Genomic DNA, 22,847 nt, shown 5'->3' with positions numbered 1-22,847 from the left:
GACAAGAAACCATTGTTCAACTACAAAACACAAATTCTAAGTATTGGTGACATTTTTATATTCAGGCGCCACCACTATTATCCACATTTTCAAAGATCCTCTTTGTACAAATGTACTGAAGGCAGAAGGTGTGAGTACATGAAAGCTAGTAGAGACCATCACTAGCACTCTTTCTGTTTTTATCAACGTATTTATGTTGTACAGTGTATCTGTATTTATCAACAAAAGAAACTAGTCTTCTACACAGGGGCTTCAATCTATACTCCAATTCTACACAGATTATTTTCATTTAACCCCCAAAACATAGCCTAAGTCTAGATCCAAGACTGTCTTTTTCTCAATTCACACTCTTATCAATTAATAAATCAAATGATTCAGAAGCTTTTACATTTTAGAGGACCATAGACGGGGCATTCTTTGAAGCAAACATCCTGGAACTCAAAAACAGAGCTCAAAGCAGTTGCTCTTTAATATAATAAGTACGCCATGATTCAAGATCATTGGCTAATTGTGGACAGCTTATTCAATTATATTGTCATTTCATGCATTCAAGAAATTAATTCAAAGACCACCAAAGTCACATCTGAGAAATCAATTTATCAGTCAACAATAAATATCTACTATGTGCCAGGCTGAGTTACTGTACAGGGAATACAAATACAACGGGGAGGGGGAGGGGAGAGGGGGCGGAGCCAAGATGGCAGAGTAGAAAGACACATATACTCCAGCACTTTCCCCATAGCCCACAAAATACCTGTGAAAAATGACTCTCAACAAATTCTAGAGCAGCAGAAGCCACAGAACAACAGAAAGAAAGAGGTTTCCAGGCAAAGGTAACCTAGAAGGCCAACAGGAAAGGTCTATCTCACAGGACGTTGAGCTGAGCAGAGCCCAGCCCTGGCCATGCAGCACCAGGAGGAACAAGACCTGAACAGACCTCTGGGGCAGAGTTCCCAGGAGGGAAGGTCCCAGACACCTCAACCCACAAGCACAAAGAAAGCTCCAAAGGTCAGCATGGGAGGGCTTTTCCAGCTGGAAACAGTTCTTCCAGCAACAGCCCCAAGCGAAAGCCGCAACAACAGCAACAGACTGTAGGCAGCCACAGCAACCTGGGTCCACTGTCCAGGCTTAAAGCCACTCTCTGGTGGTAGGGAGCAGCTGATCTAAACCTCAGCCCTGAATGATGGCCCCGCCCCCACCCAAAGCCCCAGGGAATCTAGCAGCTGGAATCTCAGTCTTAAAAAGAACACTGGGGAAGGAGGGGCAATAGGACCATCCTCTTGACAAAGGATTCAGAAGTCAAGTAACTGGTGGGGAAAATGCCCAAAAAAAAGAAAAGAAATAAGACCATAGAAGGTTACATTCTTGGTGAACAAGTGTCTCCTCCCATGCTTTAGGATGAGGAACAACATGGCATACTGTCACAGGAAGTCAAGGCCCCTACCTCCAGGGCCTCCAAAGTGAACTTAAACTGGGCTCAGGCAATAGAAGAGCTTGAAAAGCCAGTAAGCAACTTGCTAAAGGAGAATCAAAAAAATGCTGAGGAAAATAACACCTTTAAAAAGAGGCTAACTCAATTGGAAAAGAGGTCCAAAAAGCCAAAGAGGAGAAGGAAGCTTTAAAAAGCAGAATTAGCCAAAAGGAGGAGAAGACTCAAAAGCTCACTGAATAAAATAGTTCTTTGAAAGACAGAATTGAGTTCAGGGAAATGAATGACTATGAGATAAACCAAGCAGTTAAAAAACAAAACCAAAAGTTTGAAAAAATAGAAGACAATGTGAAACATCTCAATGGAAAAACAACTGACCTGGAAAATAGATCCAGGAGAGACAATTTAAAAATTATGGGACTACCTGAAAGCCATGATCAAAAAAAGAGCCTAGACATTATCTTCCATGAAATTATCGAGGAAAACTGTTCTGATATTCTAGAACCAGAGGGCAATAAAAATACTGAAAGAATCCACCAATCACCTCCTGAAAGAGACCTGAAGAGAGAAACTCCTAGGAATATTGTGGCCAAATTTCAGAGTTCCAAAGTTAAGGAGAAAATACTGCAAGCAGCTAGAAAGAAACAATTTGAGTATTGTGGAAATACAATCAGGATAACACAGGATCTGGCAGCTTCAACATTAAGGGATCGAAGGGCTTGGAATAGGATATTCCAGAAGTCAAAGGAACTGGGATTAAAACCAAGAATCACCTACCCAGCAAAATTCAGTATAATACTTCAAGGAAATAAATGGCCATTCAATGACATAGAGGACTTTCAAGCATTCATGATGAAAAGGCCAGAACTGAAGAGAAAATTTGACTTTCAAACACAAGAATCAAGAGAAGCATGAAAAGGTAAACAGGAAAGAGAAATCTTAAAAGACTTTCTAAAGCTGAACAGTTTATATTCCTACATGGAAAGAAAATGTTTGTAACTCTTGAGACTTTTCTCAGTATTTGGGTAGATGGAGGGATTGTACACACACACACACACACACACACACACACACACACACACACACAGACAGAGAGTAAAAGTTGTGCTGAATCAGAAGATGATATCCACAAAGAAAATTAAACAAAATAAAAAATTAAGGGGTGAGGGAGGAAAATACTGAGAGGAGAAAGGGAGAAATGGAATGGGGCAGGCTATAACTCATAAAAGAGGTAAGAAAAATCTTGTTCAATGGAGGAGAAAAGGGAGAAGGGGAGAGAGGAAAAGTGAAGCTACTGTCTCCACATATGGCTTAAGGAGGGAATAACACTCACTAAATTTGGTATGAAAATCTACTTTACACTACAGGAAAGTAGGAGAGGAGGCGACAAGCGGGGTGAGGGGAATGATAGAAGGGAGGGCAAATAGAAAAAGGGAGTAACTAGAAATAAACACTTTGGGGAAGGGACAAGGTCAAATGAGGGAATAAAAAAATGAGGGATAGAATAGGATAGAGGGCAATATAGTTGGTATTACACAACATAATTATTATGGAAGTCTTTTGCAAAACGACACATAGTCTGTATTGAATTTCTTGCCTTCTCAGTGGGGATGGGGAGGCCGGGAGAGAGGGAGAGAAGTGGGAATTCAAAGTATTAGAAACAAATGTTGAGAATTATTATTGCATATAACCGAGAAATAAGAAACACAGGTAACGGGGTATAGAAATTTATCTTGCCCTACAAGAAAAGAGAGAAGATGGGGATAAGGAAAGGGTAGGGTGTGATAGAGGGGTGTGAGGGAAGGGGTAATCAGAATGCAAGGTATTAGGGAGTGGGGGGGAGAGGAGAGGTGGGGATAAAAGTTGGACATGTTACAAGTGATGTAAAAGCAATTAGTATTAAAACAATTGACTGAATTAATTACTGAGACTAAATCAGAGACATCTTTAGTTTAGGGGAAAGAATTTTAGTCTAAACTTCCTAGAGGCAGGTAACCTCAGGTAAAATTTGGTAATGATGGAAAAGTTTAGGTTTTAATGGCAAATTTGATTTTATGATTGTTATTTAATCAGGAACTAGAATATGTATAGAAAGGCATTTAAGCCACTTAAGACTTGCCTCAAAAGATGTTCCTTAGCCAATGTGAAATTTAGTCATATCTGAAACCTGGTTATTGGAACTAGCTATTCTAAGATTCTATGGGACTATTAACTGACTGTTCTTCTGAATCTAACTCCAGGTATGGATAGCAAGAAAGGTGGTCTGAGCCTCCAATTCATGATGCCAGTAAGCCTGTGAGATACCGGTATGAACTGCAAAAGGTGATCTCATGGGAAGCATGGGAGAGCAGCTGTTAGGATTCTCCTGACTCAATTTCCCCACTGACACCTGGCAGACTTTAAGCCTGACTGAATGCAAGTTGACAACCTACTCCTGCCTGGAACTGACATGAAGTTGGGAAGAGATTGTTTACCCACTACGTCCCTACTCTTAGTGGCAATTTCCTATAGTCAGAAAGTTTGCAAGCTTAATACCAGATCCATTAAATCATAGATTGTTGGTAGGGGAACATCCAAGGTTAAGTCTAAAATTAAAGCTATTAGGCTTAGGACTTTAGACCAACAACAATAAGTTAGGGTCCTTTAATTCTTAGTAATAGTGTGGGGACAATTAGGTCAAGGGCTTGTGAAGTTAGCATACATAATTATTTGCGTCTCACTAATGTTAAAAAAAAATTCATTTGTGGTTTATATTGTAAATGCTTTAAAAGAAGTATCACTTAACTAAAAGTTGGAATTGTTTTATGTATATGAACTGTGTGAAAAATGAAAAAAAAGGAATTTGAAGGTCAGGCTATGTAATATGTATCTGTGCTTTAGAAAAGAGTGTCTTGTCTTTTTTTCTGAATACTTATAAAAATAATCTTTTCTTCTCTTGCAAAAAAAAATACAACACAAGATCTAATCTTGATTATCAGAGAGCTTACATTTACTGAAAAGTTATTAACATAATATTATCAAGAATGAATGAAAAGCATTTGTTAAGTGCCTGGTATATATCAAGTGCTGGGTATACAAGTAAAAATATCCTTAAAGGGTCAGGGAAAAGTGTTTTGGTTTGTCACAGGGATGGTTAGTACAGCCACAGGGAAATCAATCAAATGGCCCATTAAAGAATCAAGAACAGTATGATTTGGTCACATCACAAACATGTAACAAAGGTCACCAAAAGCTTTAGAGGATCACTCAAATGTTTCAACAAATCAGCCACATATATTTCATATAATCTCCCTCAAAAATGATTTTGTTTCAAAGGCATACTACACTCTCTGTAGTTAAGAAATAAATGTTATCTAACACAATGACTCAGAGGACTCCTAGGAAGAGATTCTGTCAAAAGGTTAAACCCACATATTTCATCACTTTGTTATGCAACACAGAGACTATTAATATAAATAAAAACTTTCCAAATTAAGTGGTTTGGGAAATAGAACCCAGAAAACTCCAAGTGCCGCATTTAGAGGTTATTTAGGGGAAGATATGCATTCAATGAGGAAAATTTCTTCTAAACTTTCTATGTATTTGTTGTGGTTAGTTGGCAAATTCTCATCCTAGAAGTGCTCTGGAAAAGAACCAGGAGGACACATCAATTTGGTCATGTTTTATTCAAAAACATTTCAAATATAAAGCCTCTCAGGCTTCCTTCTTTTTAAATTTTCAAAAGTGATTTTCATTCCGTGTTTTTTTTTAACATGTACGTCTTTCATTTCCTTCACTCTTTTTTAACCCTAAACAACAACCACCTCATTTTACAGTTAAAGAAAATGAAACCTAAGAAGGTTAAGTACCAGCCCAAGGTCATACAGGATATAACAGAGATGTGGTGCAACCCAGGGCCCCTGAAGCCAAATTCAATAGTCTTTACACCATATTATAATACCTGCCTTTAAGATTAATAGCAACAAGGATGGTTATGTACACGAACCTCTGACATTGCCATGTAGATGGAATCATTTAATCCTTGAAACAATGTTGCAAGATACAGACAATTTATGATCTCCCTTATCAGAACACTGAAAGAATTTTGGGAATTTTCTTAATTGCAATGGACTCAAGTCTATTCCTTATAACACCAATGAAAGTATATGGGTATTTTAATACAAAATGGAGACGAGGGTCTAAAGTTCTGCCAACAAAACAAAATTTTAAAAACTTCTATTTGACTAAAAGATTTATGACAATGTCAGAGTTCTGCCTGATATTAACCTAGCCTGCCACCTGCTGGCAGGGATTGGGAAGAGGAAGACTGGGATTCTGTTCATTGAATAAGCAAATTTTGCAGTCTTTTATTGTTATGTAGCAAGAATATCTTGCTCAGGAGGAAAACAAAAGTCAAAGAAGAAAAAAGACCTTACAATCTACAACTAAAATGTTTTAGAAATGTTTCCTTGTGTTTAACAAACACTGTCTTAGAAGTTTCTGACAGACTCAGATTAATCCCATTTGTAGGGTTTTTCACATTAAATAAATGTAAAGCACATTTTAAAACACTCTGTAGTTGCCCTGGCACTGGTACCTTTCTCAGAGAGAGGCAGTATAGGAACTAGGAAATCTGGAAATGGATTCACACAGTGGCTATGTGAATGACCATGGGCAAGTCGCTGAAGTTCTCAATGTACCCATGTACCTCACTAAGACTAGTCTTAGAGATAAATCAAACTATGCTGGTGGAGGAAGTTTCTAAACCAGGAGTTTCCTGAATCACAGATCCAACACCTCCACCTCAAATTCTACAGATATAAACGTAAAGAGGTATATATACATACATATATGCATATATGTATATATAACCAAACATACACATACATGCAAATACGTATATGTGCTATGTGTGTATATGTATTTATATATGTGTGTACATATATATGAATACATATGTCTATATCTAGATATATATCTAGATATAGATACAGACATTCATATTCCAGAGCTTAAATGGTAGATCTGAACATCAGCTCAGGATAAACACCAAAAGTATTGCAAACCATTAAAAAGCAGTAGCGCTTAATGAAAAATCAGGTGATATGGAGCCAGAGCAGCTCTGCCTAACCCTTACAAACTATGTAAGCCTTTCTCAGCTTCTATTTCCTCATCCAAAAAATGGAAATAATTCTCACACTACCTTCCTGACAGGACTGTGTTGAGGAAGCCACTTAGTTACAACCATGCATGATAGAAACATGAGTTATTTGTTATTAATCTAGTTCTAAGACACAAAAATAAATCAGGACATGAGGAAGAATGAACTTAAATTCCCTGAGTTTATGAAAACTACTTCTTCAGGTTGTTGTTGTTCACAAGAACCTAGAAAAGGCTAAAGACAACTGTGTAATAGTAAAAGTGTGTCAAGAGTGATTTATGTTTGAACCTATAACTAACATATTATGAAAAGTTAACATTTTGTTTCCACAGAGTCTAAATATAATCTTCAATTCAACATAAGCTCTTTGAGGGCAGAGACTGTCTTTTGCCTCTCTGTTTCCCCAGTGTTTAGCACAGTCCCTGGCACATAGTGGGCACTTAATAAATGTTTACTGATTACTGATTAATATAAATCTAAGCTGGGACAACCTTTAAAGACCCATTTCCTTAGGTATATGTCATCAATCAAAATAAACAAATACAGCCTAATGGAGTTCTTGCTAAAATCTTGATTTGTTTTCAGGCTTTCAGGATAATTTAGTAAGACAAAGGTACAACCATGCCACTCGCCTGCTCTAGAAGCCTTCAGGGTTCCCTTAGTGCCTCCAAGACAACATGCAAACTTCTTTATTTGACATTTAAATCCCTTGAAAATCTAGCTGTGGCCTATCCAGTGATTCCACATCAAGGCCCCTCACACATTCCTATTTACTGTTCATTGTACATGGCATTCTATAGTCCTCATGATTTTCCATAGGCTGTCCCCATGCGCAGAACAATCTCTCTCCTCACCTCTGCCTCTTAGAGTCCAATGCTCAGTTTTCAAGGCCCAACTTGAGTGCTGCTTCCTACAAGTGACCTTTCTCAATTCCCCCATATCTTGTATTTATTCATCTATGTACCTTCCCTTTCTCAGCTCTTCAGAAAGCCCTTGGGGCATCTGGCAGCTGTCCACAGTGCTGAGATCTGGAAGCCAAGTACAAAGCAAACATGTCATTGCCCACAGCCCGGACAGTTCCGACATTTGAGGCCAGGGCAAAGCCGCAATGATTCCTCCTTTCTTGAACCTTGGAGGACTTGGCGTCTGCCCTTCCTTCCCACCTTCAGCAGCTGGTTCTGGATGCTAAGGCTCAGAAGGGCATGGATGAGCTGCGTAACAAGGAGGGGCCTGAGATAACATGTGGGGGTCTGTTGAAGAAGTCGATGATGTTAAGTTTGGAGAAGGGAAGATTCAGGGGAACACAATCACTGGGCTCAGAGGTGTGAAGGGAGATCAGGATTGCTCAGCATGGCCCTAGAGGGTATGCCAGAAGAGAAGGTCCTCTCTTTCTTTCTTTTTTTCTTTTTCTTTCTTTCCTTCTTTCTTTCCACCTTTCTTCTTTCTTTCCTTCTTTCTTTCTTCCTTCTTTCCTTCCTTCTTTCCTTCCTTCCTTCCTTCTTTCCTTCCTCCCTTGTCTTTCCAAAAACCTTAAACCTAGTGTACTCTGAAACCCATAGACTGGAAAAAAATAGGTCCCTGACCAAGCTCCACTTAAGGGATGCTTTCTGCACCCTCCTGGATTGAGTGATTATCAAGAGTAACTGTTGCTCTTTCCCTCCCAGCTTAATGTATTTATTTTTTTTTTCTTTTGCTCATTAAAGGGGCCATTCCCTGATTACTTCTTAAAGAGGCCTATTCAATCAATGAGCATTACCTCACTCTAAGGGAGCACCAGAATAGGCCTTAGCCTAAAGAGGTCAAGGTCTCCCACTGCATCTTGGGCCATCTCCAGTCATCCTGATGAATATCTGGTCACTGGATTCAGATGGCTCAGGAGAAGTGAGGCTGCTGACCCGCACAGCCCTCCCTCATTCAAAACAAAGTCAAGTGCAAGTTGTCATCATTTCTCTGATGGCATGGTCTTCTTTGGCAATGAAGGACAAATACACACACATACCTCCCACCCCAGTTCAATATCAGCTACTTTGAGGGCAGAGTTTGTCTCTTTTTTGTCTTTGCACCTAACTCAATACTTAACAAATGTAGGAACTTAATGAATATTGGTTGAATTGAACTGAACATTTCACATTTTTCTAATACTTATAAGATTTACCCACAAGAACCCTATGAGGCAGGAAATAAAAGCATTATCATTCCCATTTAAATAGTCTAATGTTGGTACTAAATGCCACCAGGGAAATAACTTGCTTGGTATTTTTTTTCTTACCTGGATACTAGGGAATTTATGTCTTAAGTTCACCAGTATTACTCGAGCTAGTAACAGCAATACAGGATTAGAAGTCAGACTGTAGATTGATTCACCATCTAGAACCAACAGACTCAAAACAACTGTGAAAAATTCTTTGGTCTGAAAGAAAAAAATTATTTGTAAAGTGATCACATATCAATCTCACTGATGAGACATCTTTCATTAAAAAAGAAAACAATACCATAGAAATTTTGGTTTTTTACACAGATAATCATCTCTCCATTAACCAACATAGTACTCCACTCCTGACCAGGAGTAACTAGCATACTGCAGATTAGAAGGCATCACAGAGATAGGATTTATGGACTTATAGATTTAAAGGTGGAAAGAACCTTAGAAATCATCTAATCTATTTCTCTCAATTTATGGATGAAGAAACTGAGGTCCAGGAGATAAAGTCTTTGCCCAAGGACACCAAAGTAGTAAGTGAGAGAGTTGGAATTTGAACTCACTGATTTTATCCAGTCCAGCTTGTCACACAAAGCAGGAATACCTGCTATTCCTCAAGATACAATCACCCAACTTTTGTTTCTTTTCCTACTGCAGATGACTCTAAATATTAGAAATTTCTTTCATGTAGTAAGCTAACATATGCCTCCCAGTCTCTTTCACACAGCAGCCACTAGTTCTGTTTCCTGGACCCCAACAAAACAAGTCTATTTCCTCATCTAGATGACAGTTTCAAATATTTGAAGATAGCAATTATGTACCATTCCCTTAGCCGTCTCTTTTCTAGGGTAAACATCACTAGCTGCTTCAATTTTTCCATGGTTTCCAAATCTGTCATCCTTAGCTATCTTCTCATATCTTCTTGAGGAATCCCTATCATTATAGTAGGGGGAAAAAAATGCTCCATGGGCCATAAACATGGAAGAGAAGGCAGCCAGTGTCCCAGGCTGTCACATGGAAGATTTTTTCCCTCCAGTGTCAGTGCCACAAGAAACAGCTTCAGCGAACATCACACACAGAAAACGTCCAGCATACTCCAGCTATTCTCTCTCCAGTATCTTTTTAAGACAACTGGCTCTCTTCCTCTCTGTCATGAATATGCTAAGGTCTCTCCTATCTTTTTTAAAAAAAGCTTCTTTCCATCACTCAACTGCAGGAGAATTACTTATCAGGGAAGAAAGTAATCTGAGGAGAGGTTGAGAGGGTATGTATTACATATAAGGCATTTAATAAACAGTTGCGAATGAATGGATAGATACAGGAAAGGTACAGGAAAGGAGCAAAAGTTCCTACCATTTAGAAGTAACTGACTTTAGAAATTATTTAGCTCAATTTATTCATTTTACAGATAAGGAAACTGAGGCCCAGAGAAGGGAAGTTATTAGCCCAAGGTCATACAAATACTAAGCAAGAATCCTCAAAATCCAATATTTATTCTACTATTTGTTTTAGGGGGTAAAAATCATTTTGAAAGCAAGAAATGGACCGAAGATGCTTCTTGTATTCACTTAGGCACAAAGGTATGGGATTAACAAAGGAGGGTTCTATCTGCACTGTGAAATAGCTGCAAAAATAACATGTGAATGCAATGGAATATTACTGCCCAGAAAAAAATCAACGAATAAAGAATTCAGAGAAACAAGGGAAAATCTGTATGAACTTACGTTGGGCAAAATATACAAAACCAAGAAAACAATGGTTCCCAACATATAAATGAAAAGATTATTCAAAGGATGTCAAATTCTGGGTAATAAGAAAACCAATGAAGGTCTTAGGGATCAGATAATGAAATGGATAACCTTCCTCACAGCAAAATGGAAAGGGAAAAGTAAGAAAGACTATTATATACACTATCAGATATAATCATTGTATCAAACATTTTAGCTTAAATGTTTTACCCAGTCCCAAGGAAGGCTTCAATCCAGAGGGAGCAATTAAAACTGACTGTAATGTAAAGACAAGAAGCATCAATAAAATGTATTTTCCAAAAAATAAAGGATGTCCCTCATACTTTATTTTTCTTAAAGCAGGGCAAAGAGGTAGGGTACTGAAGCCCTGATATTTTCTTTCCTACAAACAACCACAACTTTGATAAATAAAAAACTATGTATTTTTAGAATCCAGGATATTGTAGTCCAGTGGATACACTCTTAACATGGTCAAAAACAGACAGTTATCTTTGATCCATACATCCTATAATGTAGGGATCTACAAGCTTTATCCCCATAATGTTTAAGTTAGAGAACTTGGAAGAGAGAAAAAAGCTAAGCTAAACTGACACCATGAAAAATGACAGAAGAAAAGTCAACATCAGGAAAACTCATCCTCAGCCCACTTGACTTGATGTCAAAGCTGATCTGCTCTAAGCATAAATTTCAGACCATTTTTTTGAAAGAAGAATCACTGGCTATAAACAGCATCAGAGAGAATCACATTACACATTTACGAGATGTGTAGTTTAGACAAATGCATTGCATCATTTAATCAGATAATATTGCACTCTCTGAAATTATTGAGTTCTGCTTGATACTCAATAAATGAAAGATTTCTTATTCAACTTTCATCTCAAAGCACTTGAAATATAGTACTAATTAAACATATTTTTTTTCAAACCAAGAAAATTAGAGAGTCTAAGTATCTCATCTGTGCCCATGAATTAACAATGGTATTCTGATGTGAGCTCTAAATGGGCTCCCAAAGGGTTTAGGTAACAATGTAGTTTTAAAAGGGAATTGTTTGTGTTCTCTAACTTTTTTAAAAGACTACTTTCACCCAAGTTGGAAGTACAAGAGCTTGTCATAGACCTAATCCCACTAATGATCATTGGTTTTCCCCTTCTTAGGCAACCTAGTAGGTCCCTGATCCCAGAGGCTTTCCATATCAGTGCCAAATTTAGTGCAGACACCTGACTGGCAGAGCCTGCTGCAACTCGAAACTCCTAATCAAGAGACACACTGGCCTTAACTTCCTTGGTAATCAGGGATTATACGAGTGCAACATCATACCTGGTTTTATGTACCTAACTTTAAAAGGCATTGCTAAAGCTATGATGCTCATAGGAACATTTAATGTCAGTCACAGTCAAGCATGTCGCACAGTAAAAAAAAAAAATTATAGCAATGAAAAGACACTGAAGAGATTAGCTCTGCTGGGATGCTAAGATTCCTTGGCTATACCCTCTTCCTCAGAAGTCATCTCAAAAATACACCAGGAGAACCAAGGAAGATGCATCAACATAAATCCATTGCCAATGCTGGGGTCCCTCCCCAGCCCAAAATCCTCGAGCAGCTCCTCTGTGACTATAAAATGAAGAACCACTAAGTCTAACACTCAATGTCCTCTATAAACTGACCCTATCCTAGCTCTCCAAACATTGTTCTTACTTCTCCAACCTATACCCTGCCTGTTCACCCAGTAAATGCCTCTACAACCTTGTAGTATAATGGAGTCCAGCTCTGCTTGAAGCCTCGCCTCCTGATATTCCCACCTAGAATCCTTGTCCTCTCCTAGATGTTGCCAAACCATTCCTTCCTGCCTGTTAGACGATCCCAGATCAAGGATCTCCTCCACAAGGCTCTCACTGACAACTGTTGCCTCCATTAATTTCCCTCTTTTCTGAACTTCTATAGCAGTTATGACCTGTACTAGTAACTCAGCTTCATCCCACATTGTCTTTCATTACTACTTAACTGTTTCAAGAATTTGTCTCAAACTACCAACTATATCACAAGCTCCCCAAAACTAAAGATTATTTCTTATTTACTATGAGGACGAAAGGCAGGGAGAATAGAGAGTTGTCTTGCAACCAGGAAGACTTGAGTTCAAGTCTCACTTCTGAAACATACTGGCTGTTACTCAGTGCAAGTTACTTAACCTGCTCCACAAAACCTGCCCTGGGGGGAAACAATTTCCTAACTTGGTAGTTTCCTACACCCATGATATCACTTATCAAGATGCACAGCATTTCTGGTGTTCTCCAAATAACAAAAACAACAATAATATTAACTGACATTATATAACATTTATGTTTTATAAAATGCTTTATGTACATTATCTCATTTGAATAATGTAAACATGTCCTATAAGGGCAAAGTTCCAGCAGTTAAAGTGTCAAAGTTTTGTTGTTTTTTTTCTTTATTTTAAATATTTGGAAGGTAGATGTGCAGTACTGTGTGATGGAAAAAAGTTGAATTTAGAGTCAGAGGACCTGTTTTCTCTGTGACTCACTACTTGTGTGATCTTGGGCAAATAACTTCATATCCTGAGAACTGAGTTTCTTCATCTGTAAAAAGAAGAGGCTGGACCAGAGGAACTCCATGGTCCCTTTCAGCTCTAGGTCTGCAATCCTATGATAATTTTAAATGAAACCTTCCTAAAGCATTGAATAACCATTTTCCTGTCCACATAGCCCAGGGCACATTTCCCTGACATCTTAAAGTGAATTCAATTATGACCTTCCCTGAATTTAACTTTTTGATGACTCAGCATAATGATGCCCACCAATTACCGAAAAGCAACAGTCTCAGACGTTATTGAGTTATGCAGGACAGTTTGCCCCTATACTTTCCAGCTCCAAATTACTGCATTTTTTGAATTCTGATCTCTTTCTTATAGCTTCTTTCTGTTTGGAGCTTATCTCCTCCACTGCTGTGAGGATCTTCCTCTAACAACCCTACAAATTCTAGCTTAACAATTCCCCTTTGCTATGCAGCTGGGAAACCAGACAACTAAGATTGTCAGAACTGTGGGTACCTTATATATGGACTTCATAACATCTATGTGACTACTCTGAAATCTTTCTTTGTGGGGAGGGGGCAGTATATTTCCTGTTTCTTGGCTCTTGTATTTTTTTTTAAATCACTCTCAGTGGTTAGCACAGACCTACATACGCATAGTATAGCTACTTAACACAGTAAACTAACCAATCGGCAATATTGGTTTAATATATTATCTGAGACACCTCCTATATGTCACTTCAACTCTCTACCTCTCAGTTTCTTCACCTATAAAATATAAGAGCTAAACAAAGATATCCAGGATGTCTTTAGAATATCCTGGATATCCAAAGATATCCACAGTGTCTTCTTCTACATTCAAAGCCCAGGATCCCATGGGAAATATAATCAGTTACTATTCTTAAACATAACTGTGTTTTCTTTAATTTTCTGGACTACATGTCACACAAACAATAATTCTCATCTGTAACATGATCTGTAAGTTGCATATACATACATTTTTCTAACATTTTTCACATATTCCAGACAACTACAACTAAGAGGCAGAAGTGTCTGCACTGTAATGTGAAACACAACCAAATGCATAACAGACTAGACTATTATCATTTGAGTAGGAGTTGAAAAAGCAGCAAAACCGGAACTTTTCAAAATATTGAGAAATCTAATGAAGGAACAAGGACTCATGCAGTTTCCTACAGGATGAAAAAGTCATATATGCATCTTTACTATCCTCTGGGTTCCCAATTCCGTATGTATTCACACCTTTTCTCAGAGAAGGTACACACAGTAAGAACCCAAAAGGGAAGCCTGAGCCAACATACCTCACTGAACTGCTGTAACAAAACAGATGGCAAAAAGTCCTGGGGCTGGAAGTCAACAGGAGGGCCAGTCCAGTTGCTCTGAACAAAGAGTTGTAAGCTGCTCACTCCAAGTAGAAATATCATCTGTTGTCTGCAAAGGAGAAAGTGAAAAACATAAACACAAAGCCCTTTGATGGGCACAGGTACCAGTACATGTGGCCTGATCTTAGTTATGTAAAAGAATATCTATGATCTCAGTTCAGATTCTTATCAAAACAATTCTGAAACAAACTAACCCATCTCAATCATGAGATACCCTAGTATGGTAGAAAGAACATTGAAGTTTAAGTACTGAAATGTTTAAAACCATAAGGTCGGAGTTCAAATCCTAGTTCTGTATATTATGACCTATGTGACTGTCACTTAATTTCTATGGGCCTCAGTTTCCCTATCTGCAAATTAGGATTCTGAACTAGATGACCTCTAAGATCCATTCCTGCTCCAGAGCCATGATCCTGTGAACCTATGTCCTTCTCTAATTTCAGTAGTTCTCACATTTTCTGAAACTACCTGAATAATAATAATCTGAACACAGAAAGAAAACCCTAGATAGAAGACTTCAGTGAATCCATTTAACTAAGGAGTCCATTTAACTAAGGAGTCCATTTAACTCATGCTGGACCATCCATATAAATATCTGTGAGAATAAAATGTTATCCTCTAAAATATCCTAACACTAACAGACTGGAAAGAAGGCAACCCACCTAAATAGAGCAAAGAAAACTATAAACTCCAAACCAATAATGCTTTCGATATATTTTAACAAATATTTATTAAGTACGTACTATGTGCAAGGCATTGTGTTGGGAATACAAAGGCAAACCCAAAACACCAGCCTTCAAGAAACCTACATTTTACAGGGGATGAGATGTAGGGAGAGGAACATGTATGCAAATAAATACAAAAATACAAAATAACTTCAAGATGGCAAAAACCAGAGAAATCAGAAAAGGCTTCAAAAGGGAGGTGGCTGGCAATTGAGAAGGGCTTTGTAGGAAACTGGAGTCTATGAAGGAGAAGTTAAGAGGAATATAGTCCAAGTTTAGGAGAGAATCTATAGAAAGGCATGGATATGGTAGACAGAATGTTAAAGTCTAGGGAACAGCCAGGTCTGGAACATAGAATGCATGTAAGTAATTTTAGAACAGGAAGCTGGAACTAGTATGTATCCTATATTGATTAGAGGCATAATTTATCCATCTCAGACTGGTTTATTCTAGTTCTAAATTCAATTATAGAAAATACCAACCAAAAAAAACAGTTAAAAGTTGTATTCTCACTACCAAGGTAGCAGCTGTCCACATTGGGAAAGTCTAAGAGACAAGTAACAACCTTAGGAAATTTATTAGAAAAAAATATCTAGTGGAGCAACATTACAACACTTGAGCATTGAGGGAAAAACTCCCAAAGAATATTATGGGTGAAATACATCCTTGCTCAGAAGGAAGAGGAAGACTATGGAGAGGAGAAGCAGCAGGAGATCTTGTTATTTACTTTAAAGTAGTAAGCTAGAAAATGAGGGAGTCTTGGATGAAAAACTAGTCTCTGGGAAGACCTACCCTCCATCACTTGGCCCTAAAAATAATTACTTTTGATTTTTAAAAAATCCCTAGGGAAACTAGGTGCAGGATAATAGAGCACCGGCATATTCAGTTTTTTAAAATGCAACCAAAGGAACATGGTTTCTCCTATAACTTTTATAGATCTATATCCCAGTGCAAAGGAAGGACAAAACAAAGCTGACATATTTGTTCAAAAAATGCATACCAGAAAACTGGGTTCTGTGACACCAAGCACTCATCCTGAACCAATGCAACAAAACAAAACAAAATCTAGGTTAGATGCTGTAGAAATCTCAAACTGAGATTATTAGGCAGCACCTCAGAGACCCAAGTAAAACAATGAACAATGAAATCAACGTTAACAATTTTCTGTACAGGTTAACTACAATTCTGTTTCTATTATGCCAACTGCAATGAAAAAAGAAGAAAAAGAAGTCCTACCTTTCAGTTTCATACAAATCTTCAGAACAGTCCAGGAATGTAAGAATTTGCTTTTCCAGATAGCTATCAATCTTCTCCTCTTTCAATATGGATGCAGTAAAAATGTTTTGGGTAAGTGTGTTTAGAAAAATGGCTTCATAGTTCCCTTCTAACAGCAACTGTAAAAAGGATCCACTCTCTGTAATTCAAAGAAATATTGAACTAAGCTAGAGCAAATGATGTGGTCATTTAACAAACAAAGAGTCTACATTCTATGTATGCTCACTAGCCATAAAATAACAATGGGCAAATTCATATCATCCAGAGCTATGTTTGCTAGAGTAACAAAGTCACCACCATATTATAGCTATATGAATTGCAAATTAGTAATTAAGGCCTAAGTACTTTTTATTTCTGTTAACAAAAAAGGCTTATTTTTCTATAATTATTATTTATTTAAATCTACCTCAAACTCATAAATTTTGCAAAGAAACACAGCATATACCACATCAGAGACATATTTTGTCACATCAAAGTCATTTCAACGACCACCACCCATTCCCAATTTTTAGGGGAAAAATTGTAATTTTCTTTCTCCATCCTACCCTCTACCTTCCCCTTATGGTTACCATCAGGAGCAGGACTGCTGAAAATTCAGTTCATTTCACCATTTTTTATCAAGTGCTTTTCTTGTGCTTGTACTAGGCAAAGGAGACACACAAACATATACACACACACACACACACACACACACACAGTCTTGCCTTCAACAAGTTTACAACACAGACAAGCAGAGTAAAGTAGGATAGGAAGAATTTGAATCCACTTCTTTCCTGATTCCTCAATATCATTTTGCCTCTTTCCAATAACTGCATGAGATACAATGTCTTTTTCTTTTTTTGTTTTTAATTAAATTTATTTATTTAACTTTTAACATTAATTGTCACAAAATTTTGGGTTACAAATTTTCTCCCCTTTTATCCCTTCCCCCTCCCAAACACCAAGCATTCTAATTGCCCCTATGACCAATCTGCTCTCTCTTCTATCATCCCTCTCTGCCCTTGTCTCCATCTTCTCTTTTGTCCTGTAGGGCCAGATAGCTTTCTATACCCCTTTGCCTGTATTTCTTATTTCCTAGTGGCAAGAACATTACTCAACAGTTGATCCTAACACTTTGAGTTCCAACTTCTTTACCTCCCTCCCTCTCCACCCATTCCCTTTGGAAGGCAAGCAATTCAATATAAGCCAAATCTGTGTAGTTTTGCAAATGACTTCCATAATAGTTGTGTTGTATAGGACTAACTATATTTCCCTCCATCCTATCTTGTCCCCCATTACTTCTATTCTCTTTTGATCCGATCCCTCCCCATGAGTGTCAACCTCGAATTGCACTCTCCTCCCCATGCCCTCCCTTCTATCATCCCCCCCACCCTGCTTGTCCCCTTATCCCCCACTTTCCTGTATTGTAAGATAGGTTTTCATAACAAAATGAGTGTGCATTTTATTCTTTCCTTCAGTGGAATGTGATGAGAGTACACTTCATGTTTTTCTCTCACCTCCCCTCTTTATCCCTCCACTAATGAGTCTTTTGCTTGCCTCTTTTATGAGAGATAATTTGCCCCATTCAATTTCTCCCTTTCTCCTCCCAATATATTTCTCTCTCACTGCTTGATTTCATTTTTTTTTAAGATAGGATCCCATCCTCTTCAATTCATTCTGTGCACTCTGTCTCTATGTATGTGTGCGTGTGTGCATGTGTGCATGTGTGTGTGTGTGTAATCCCACCCAGTACCCAGATACTGAAATGTTTCAAGAGTTACAAATATTGTCTTTCCATGTAGGAATGTAAACAGTTCAACTTTAGTAAGTCCCTTATGACTTCTCTTTGCTGTTCACCTTTTCATGGTTCTCTTCATTCTTGTGTTTGAAAGTCAAATTTTCTTTTCAGCTCTGGTCTTTTCATCAAGAATGCTTGAAAATCCTCTATTTCATTGAAAGACCAATTTTTCCCCTGAAGTATTATACTCAGTTTTGCTGGGTAGGTGACTCTTGGTTTTAGTCCTAGTTCCTTTGACTTCTGGAATATCCTATTCCATGCCCTTCGATCCCTTAATGTAGAGGCTGCTAGATCTTGTGTTATCCTGATTGTATTTCCACAATACTTGAATTGTTTCTTTCTAGCTGCTTGCAGTATTTTCTCCTTGACCTGGGAACTCTGGAATTTGGCCACAATGTTCCTGGGAATTTCTCTTTTTGGATGTCTTTCAGGCAGTGTTCTGTGGATTCCTTCAATATTTATTTTGCCCTCTGGTTCTAGAATCTCAGGGCAGTTTTCCTTGATAATTTCATGAAAGATGATGTCTAGGCTCTTTTTTTGATCATGGCTTTCAGGTAGTCCCATAATTTTTAAATTGTCTCTCCTGGATCTATTTTCCAGGTCAGTTGTTTTTCCAATGAGATATTTCACATTATCTTCCATTTTTTCATTCTTCTGGCTTTGTTCTGTGATTTCTTGCTTTCTCATAAAGTCCTTAGCCTCCATCTGTGCCATTCTAATTTTGAAAGAACTATTTTCTTCAGTGAGCTTTTGAATCTCCTTTTCCATTTGGCTAATTCTGCTTTTGAAAGCATTCTTCTCCTCACTGGCTTTTTGAACCTCTTTTGCCAACTGAGTTAGGCTAGTTTTCAAGGTGTTATTTTCTTCAACATTTTTTTGGGTCTCCTTTAGCAGGGAGCTGATCTGCTGTTCATGCTTTGACTTCATGTCTCTCATTTCTCTTCCCAGCTTTTCCTCCACTTCTCTAACTTGATTTTCAAAATTCTTTTTGAGCTCTTCCATGGCCTGAGCCCATTGGGTGGGCTGGGACACAGAAGCCTTGATTTCTGTGTCTTTGACTGATGGTAAGCATTGTTCTTCCTCATCAGAAAAGAAGGGAGGGGCGAAGTAGAAAGACGCACATACACATAGATCCGAACCCACAAACCACAGAACGGCAGAGGGGACTAACCCAGGGCGAATTCTGCACCCAGAGACCACGGAATATTGGAGCGAGGGAGATTTCTGTTCCGGAGAGACCTGCAAACCTCTCACAGGGGGTCCTTCGCGCCGTGGACTGGGCGCCAGGGCGGGTAGCAGAGAGCAACCATACCGCGGCAGCGACACCGTGAGAAAAAGATCCGAGAGGGCTACGGGACGGGATCTCCAGCGGCCACGCGGGTCCCCCCACCCACAGAGGGACCAGCAAACCTCTCGCAAAAGGTCCGTAGCGCTGCAGACGCAGTGCCCAGCCTGGACCTGAGGCGGCGGCGGCGGTGGCCACGGCTCCAAGAGGCACAGATCTGAAAGGGCTCCAGAGGCGGGATCTTCAGCGGCAGCACGGGCCCCCCCACCAACAGGTGACTGACGGGGGTAGGTGAGAGAGTCTCTTTGGCGGGTTGAGAGGGGAGTGAGGTGCCCCCAAGGCTCGGGCCCCCCGGGAGGTGGGGGCTGAGAGGCGGCTGCGGACGGGGGCTCTCCAAGCGAGCGGGAGCCTGGATCCATTGTGGAAGGTCTGTGCATAAACCCCCTGAGGGAACTGAGCCAGAGAGGCGGCCCTGCCCCTGACCTCAGCACCTGAGCCTAATTTAACACTGAATAACAGCCCTGCCCCCGCCAAAAATCCTAAGGCGGGAAGCAGCATTTGAATCTCAGTCCCCAAACGCTGGCTGGGAGGACCACGAGACGAGGTGGGTGTGAGGAGAACATTCAGAGGTCAGGCCACTAGGTGAAGAAAATGCCAAGAAAAGGGAAAAGAAATAAAACTATTGAAGGGTACTTTATCGGAGAAAAAACACTTCCTCCCTTCCTTTCTGATGGGGAGGAACAAGGCTTGCCATCAGGCGAAGACACAGAAATCGAGGACTCTGTGTCCCAGCCCACCCAATGGGCTCAGGCCATGGAAGAGCTCAAGAGGAATTTTGAAAATCAAGTTAGAGAGGTGGAGGAAAGACTGGGAAGGGAAATGAGAGGGATAAGGGAGAAGCATGAAAAACAGATCAGCTCCCTGCTAAAGGAGAACCAAAAAAATCTTGAAGAAATTGGCACCTTGAGAACTAGCCTAACTCAGCTGGCAAGGGAGGTGCAAGGGGCCAATGAGGAGAAGAATGCTTTCAAAAGCAGAATTAACCAAATGGAAAAGGAGATTCAAAAGCTCACTGAAGAAAATAGATCTTTCAAATCTGGAATGGTACAGATGGAAACTTTGGACTTTTCGAGAAAGACAGATATCTCAGAACATACCGCGCAGATTCGAAAAATGGAAGATAATGTGAAATATCTTATTGGAAAAACAACTGACCTGGAAAATAGAATCAGGAGAGACAATGTAAAAATTCTGGGACTACCTGAAAACCATGATCAAAAGAAGAGCCTAGACATCATCTTCCATGAAATTATCAAGGAAAACTGCCCTGAGATTCTAGAACCAGAAGGCAAAATAAATATTCAAGGAATCCGCAGAACACCACATGAAAGAGATCCAAAAAGAGAAACTCCTAGGAGCATTGTGGCCAAATTCCAGAATTCCCAGGTGAAAGAGAAAATATTGCAAGCAGCTAGAAAGAAACAATTCAAGTATTGTGGAAATACAATCAGGATAGTACAAGACCTGGCACCTTCTACATTGAGGGATAGAAGGGAATGGAATAGTATATTCCAGAAGTCAAAGGAACTAGGACTGAAGCCAAGAATCACCTACCCAGCAAAACTGACTATAATACTTCAGGAGAAAAAATGGTCTTTCAATGAAATAGAAGACTTTCAAATTTTCCTGATGAAAAGACCAGAGCTGGAAAGAAAATTTGACTTTCTAACACAAGAATGAAGAGAACCATGAAAAGGTGAACAGCAAAGAGAAATCATAAGGGACTTACTAAAGTTGAACTGTTTACATTCCTACATGGAAAGACAATATTTGTAACTCTTGAAACATTTCAGTATCTGGGTACTGGGTGGGAGTACACACACACACACACACATGCACACACGTACACATACATAGAGACAGAGTGCACAGAGTGAATTGAAGAGGATGGGATCATATATTAAAAAAAAAAATGAAATCATGCAGTGAGAGAGAAATATTGGGAGGAGAAAGGGAGAAGTTATATGGGGCAAATTATCTCTCATAAAAGAGGCAAGCAAAAGACTTATTAGTGGTGGGATAAAGAGGGGAGGCAAGAGAAAAACATGAGGTCTACTCTCATCACATTCCACTAAAGGAAAGAATATAATGCACACTCATTTTGATAGGAAAACCTATCTCATAATACAGGAGAGTGGGGAACAGGGGCACAAGCAGGATGGGGGGGAGGATAGAGGGGAGGGCATGGGGAGGAGAATGCAATCCGAGGTCGACACTCATGGGGAGGGAAAGGACCATAAGAAAATAGAAGTAATGGGGGACAGGACAGGACGGAGGGAAATATAGTTAGGCCTATACAACACAACTAGTATGGAAATCATTTGCAAAACTAAACAGATATGGCCTATATTGAACTGCCTGTCTTCCAAGGGGAAGGGGTAGAGAGGGAGGGAGCTAAGGAGGTTAGAACTCAAAGTGTTAGGACCAAATGTAATGTTCTTACCACTGGGTAACAAGAAATACAGGTTAAGGGGTCAAGAAAGCTATCTGGCCCTACAGGACAAAAGAGAAGACGGAGACAAGGGCAGGGAGGGAGGATAGAGGAGAGAGCAGATAGGTCACAGGGGCAATTAGAAAGCTTGGGTCTGGGGGGGGGAGGGGATAAAAGGGGAGAAAATTTGTAACCCAAAATTGTGTGAAAATAAATGTCAAAAGTTTAATAAAAAAAAAAAATATATATATATATATATATATAGAAAAGAAGGGAGGAAATGCCTGTTCACCAAGAAAGTAACCTTCTATAGTCTTATTTCTTTTCCCTTTTCTGGGCATTTTCCCAGCCAGTGACTTGACCTCTGAATATTCTCCTCACACCCACCTCACCTCCTGATCCTCCCAGCCAGTGTTTGGGGTCTGAGATTCAAATGCTGCTTCCAGCCTCAGGGCTTTTGGCGGGGGCAGGGCTGCTATTCAGTGTGAGATTAAGTTCAGGTGCTCAGGTGGGGGCAGGGCCGCCTCTCAGGCTCAGTTCCCTCAGGGGGTTTATGCACAGACCTTCCACAATGGATCCAGGCTCCTGCCCCCTTGGGGAGCCCCGGTCTGCAGCCGCCTCTCAGCTTCTACCTCCCGGGGGGGGGGCTGAGTTATGGGGGTACCCCACTCCCCTCTCGACCCACCAAAGAGACTCTCTCACCGACCCCCGTCACCTGTGGGTGAAGGGACCCACGCGGCCGCTGGAGATCCCGTCCCTGAAGCCTGCTTGGATCTGTACCTCTCGGTGCCGCGGCCGCGGCAGGTCTGGGCTGGGCTCCGCGTCTG

At 39.7% G+C, this 22,847-nt stretch overlaps 1 protein-coding gene across 3 annotated transcripts in view; it reads right to left on the bottom strand.

Annotated features, from left to right (window-relative positions):
* Positions 1–22,847, bottom strand: part of TTC27 (tetratricopeptide repeat domain 27) — a 235,452-nt gene that overhangs the window by 200,472 nt on the left and 12,133 nt on the right. For 2 of the 3 annotated variants that reach the window (XM_072634136.1, XM_072634137.1), the window contains exons 2-4: positions 16,429–16,606; positions 14,387–14,516; positions 8,839–8,979 (exon numbers count right to left, since the gene is read on the bottom strand). In XM_072634136.1, the coding sequence (XP_072490237.1) occupies positions 8,839–8,979; positions 14,387–14,516; positions 16,429–16,606 (449 nt within the window). The remainder of the gene's footprint in view (positions 1–8,838; positions 8,980–14,386; positions 14,517–16,428; positions 16,607–22,847) is intronic. The other variant, XM_072634138.1, reaches the window with a different exon arrangement.

The sequence above is a fragment of the Notamacropus eugenii genome, chromosome 1 (genome assembly GCF_028372415.1).
Source record: "Notamacropus eugenii isolate mMacEug1 chromosome 1, mMacEug1.pri_v2, whole genome shotgun sequence".
NCBI lineage: Eukaryota > Metazoa > Chordata > Mammalia > Diprotodontia > Macropodidae > Notamacropus > Notamacropus eugenii.
Note: the sequence above shows the minus strand (reverse complement) of the source record. Positions and strands in the feature narration are given on the sequence as shown.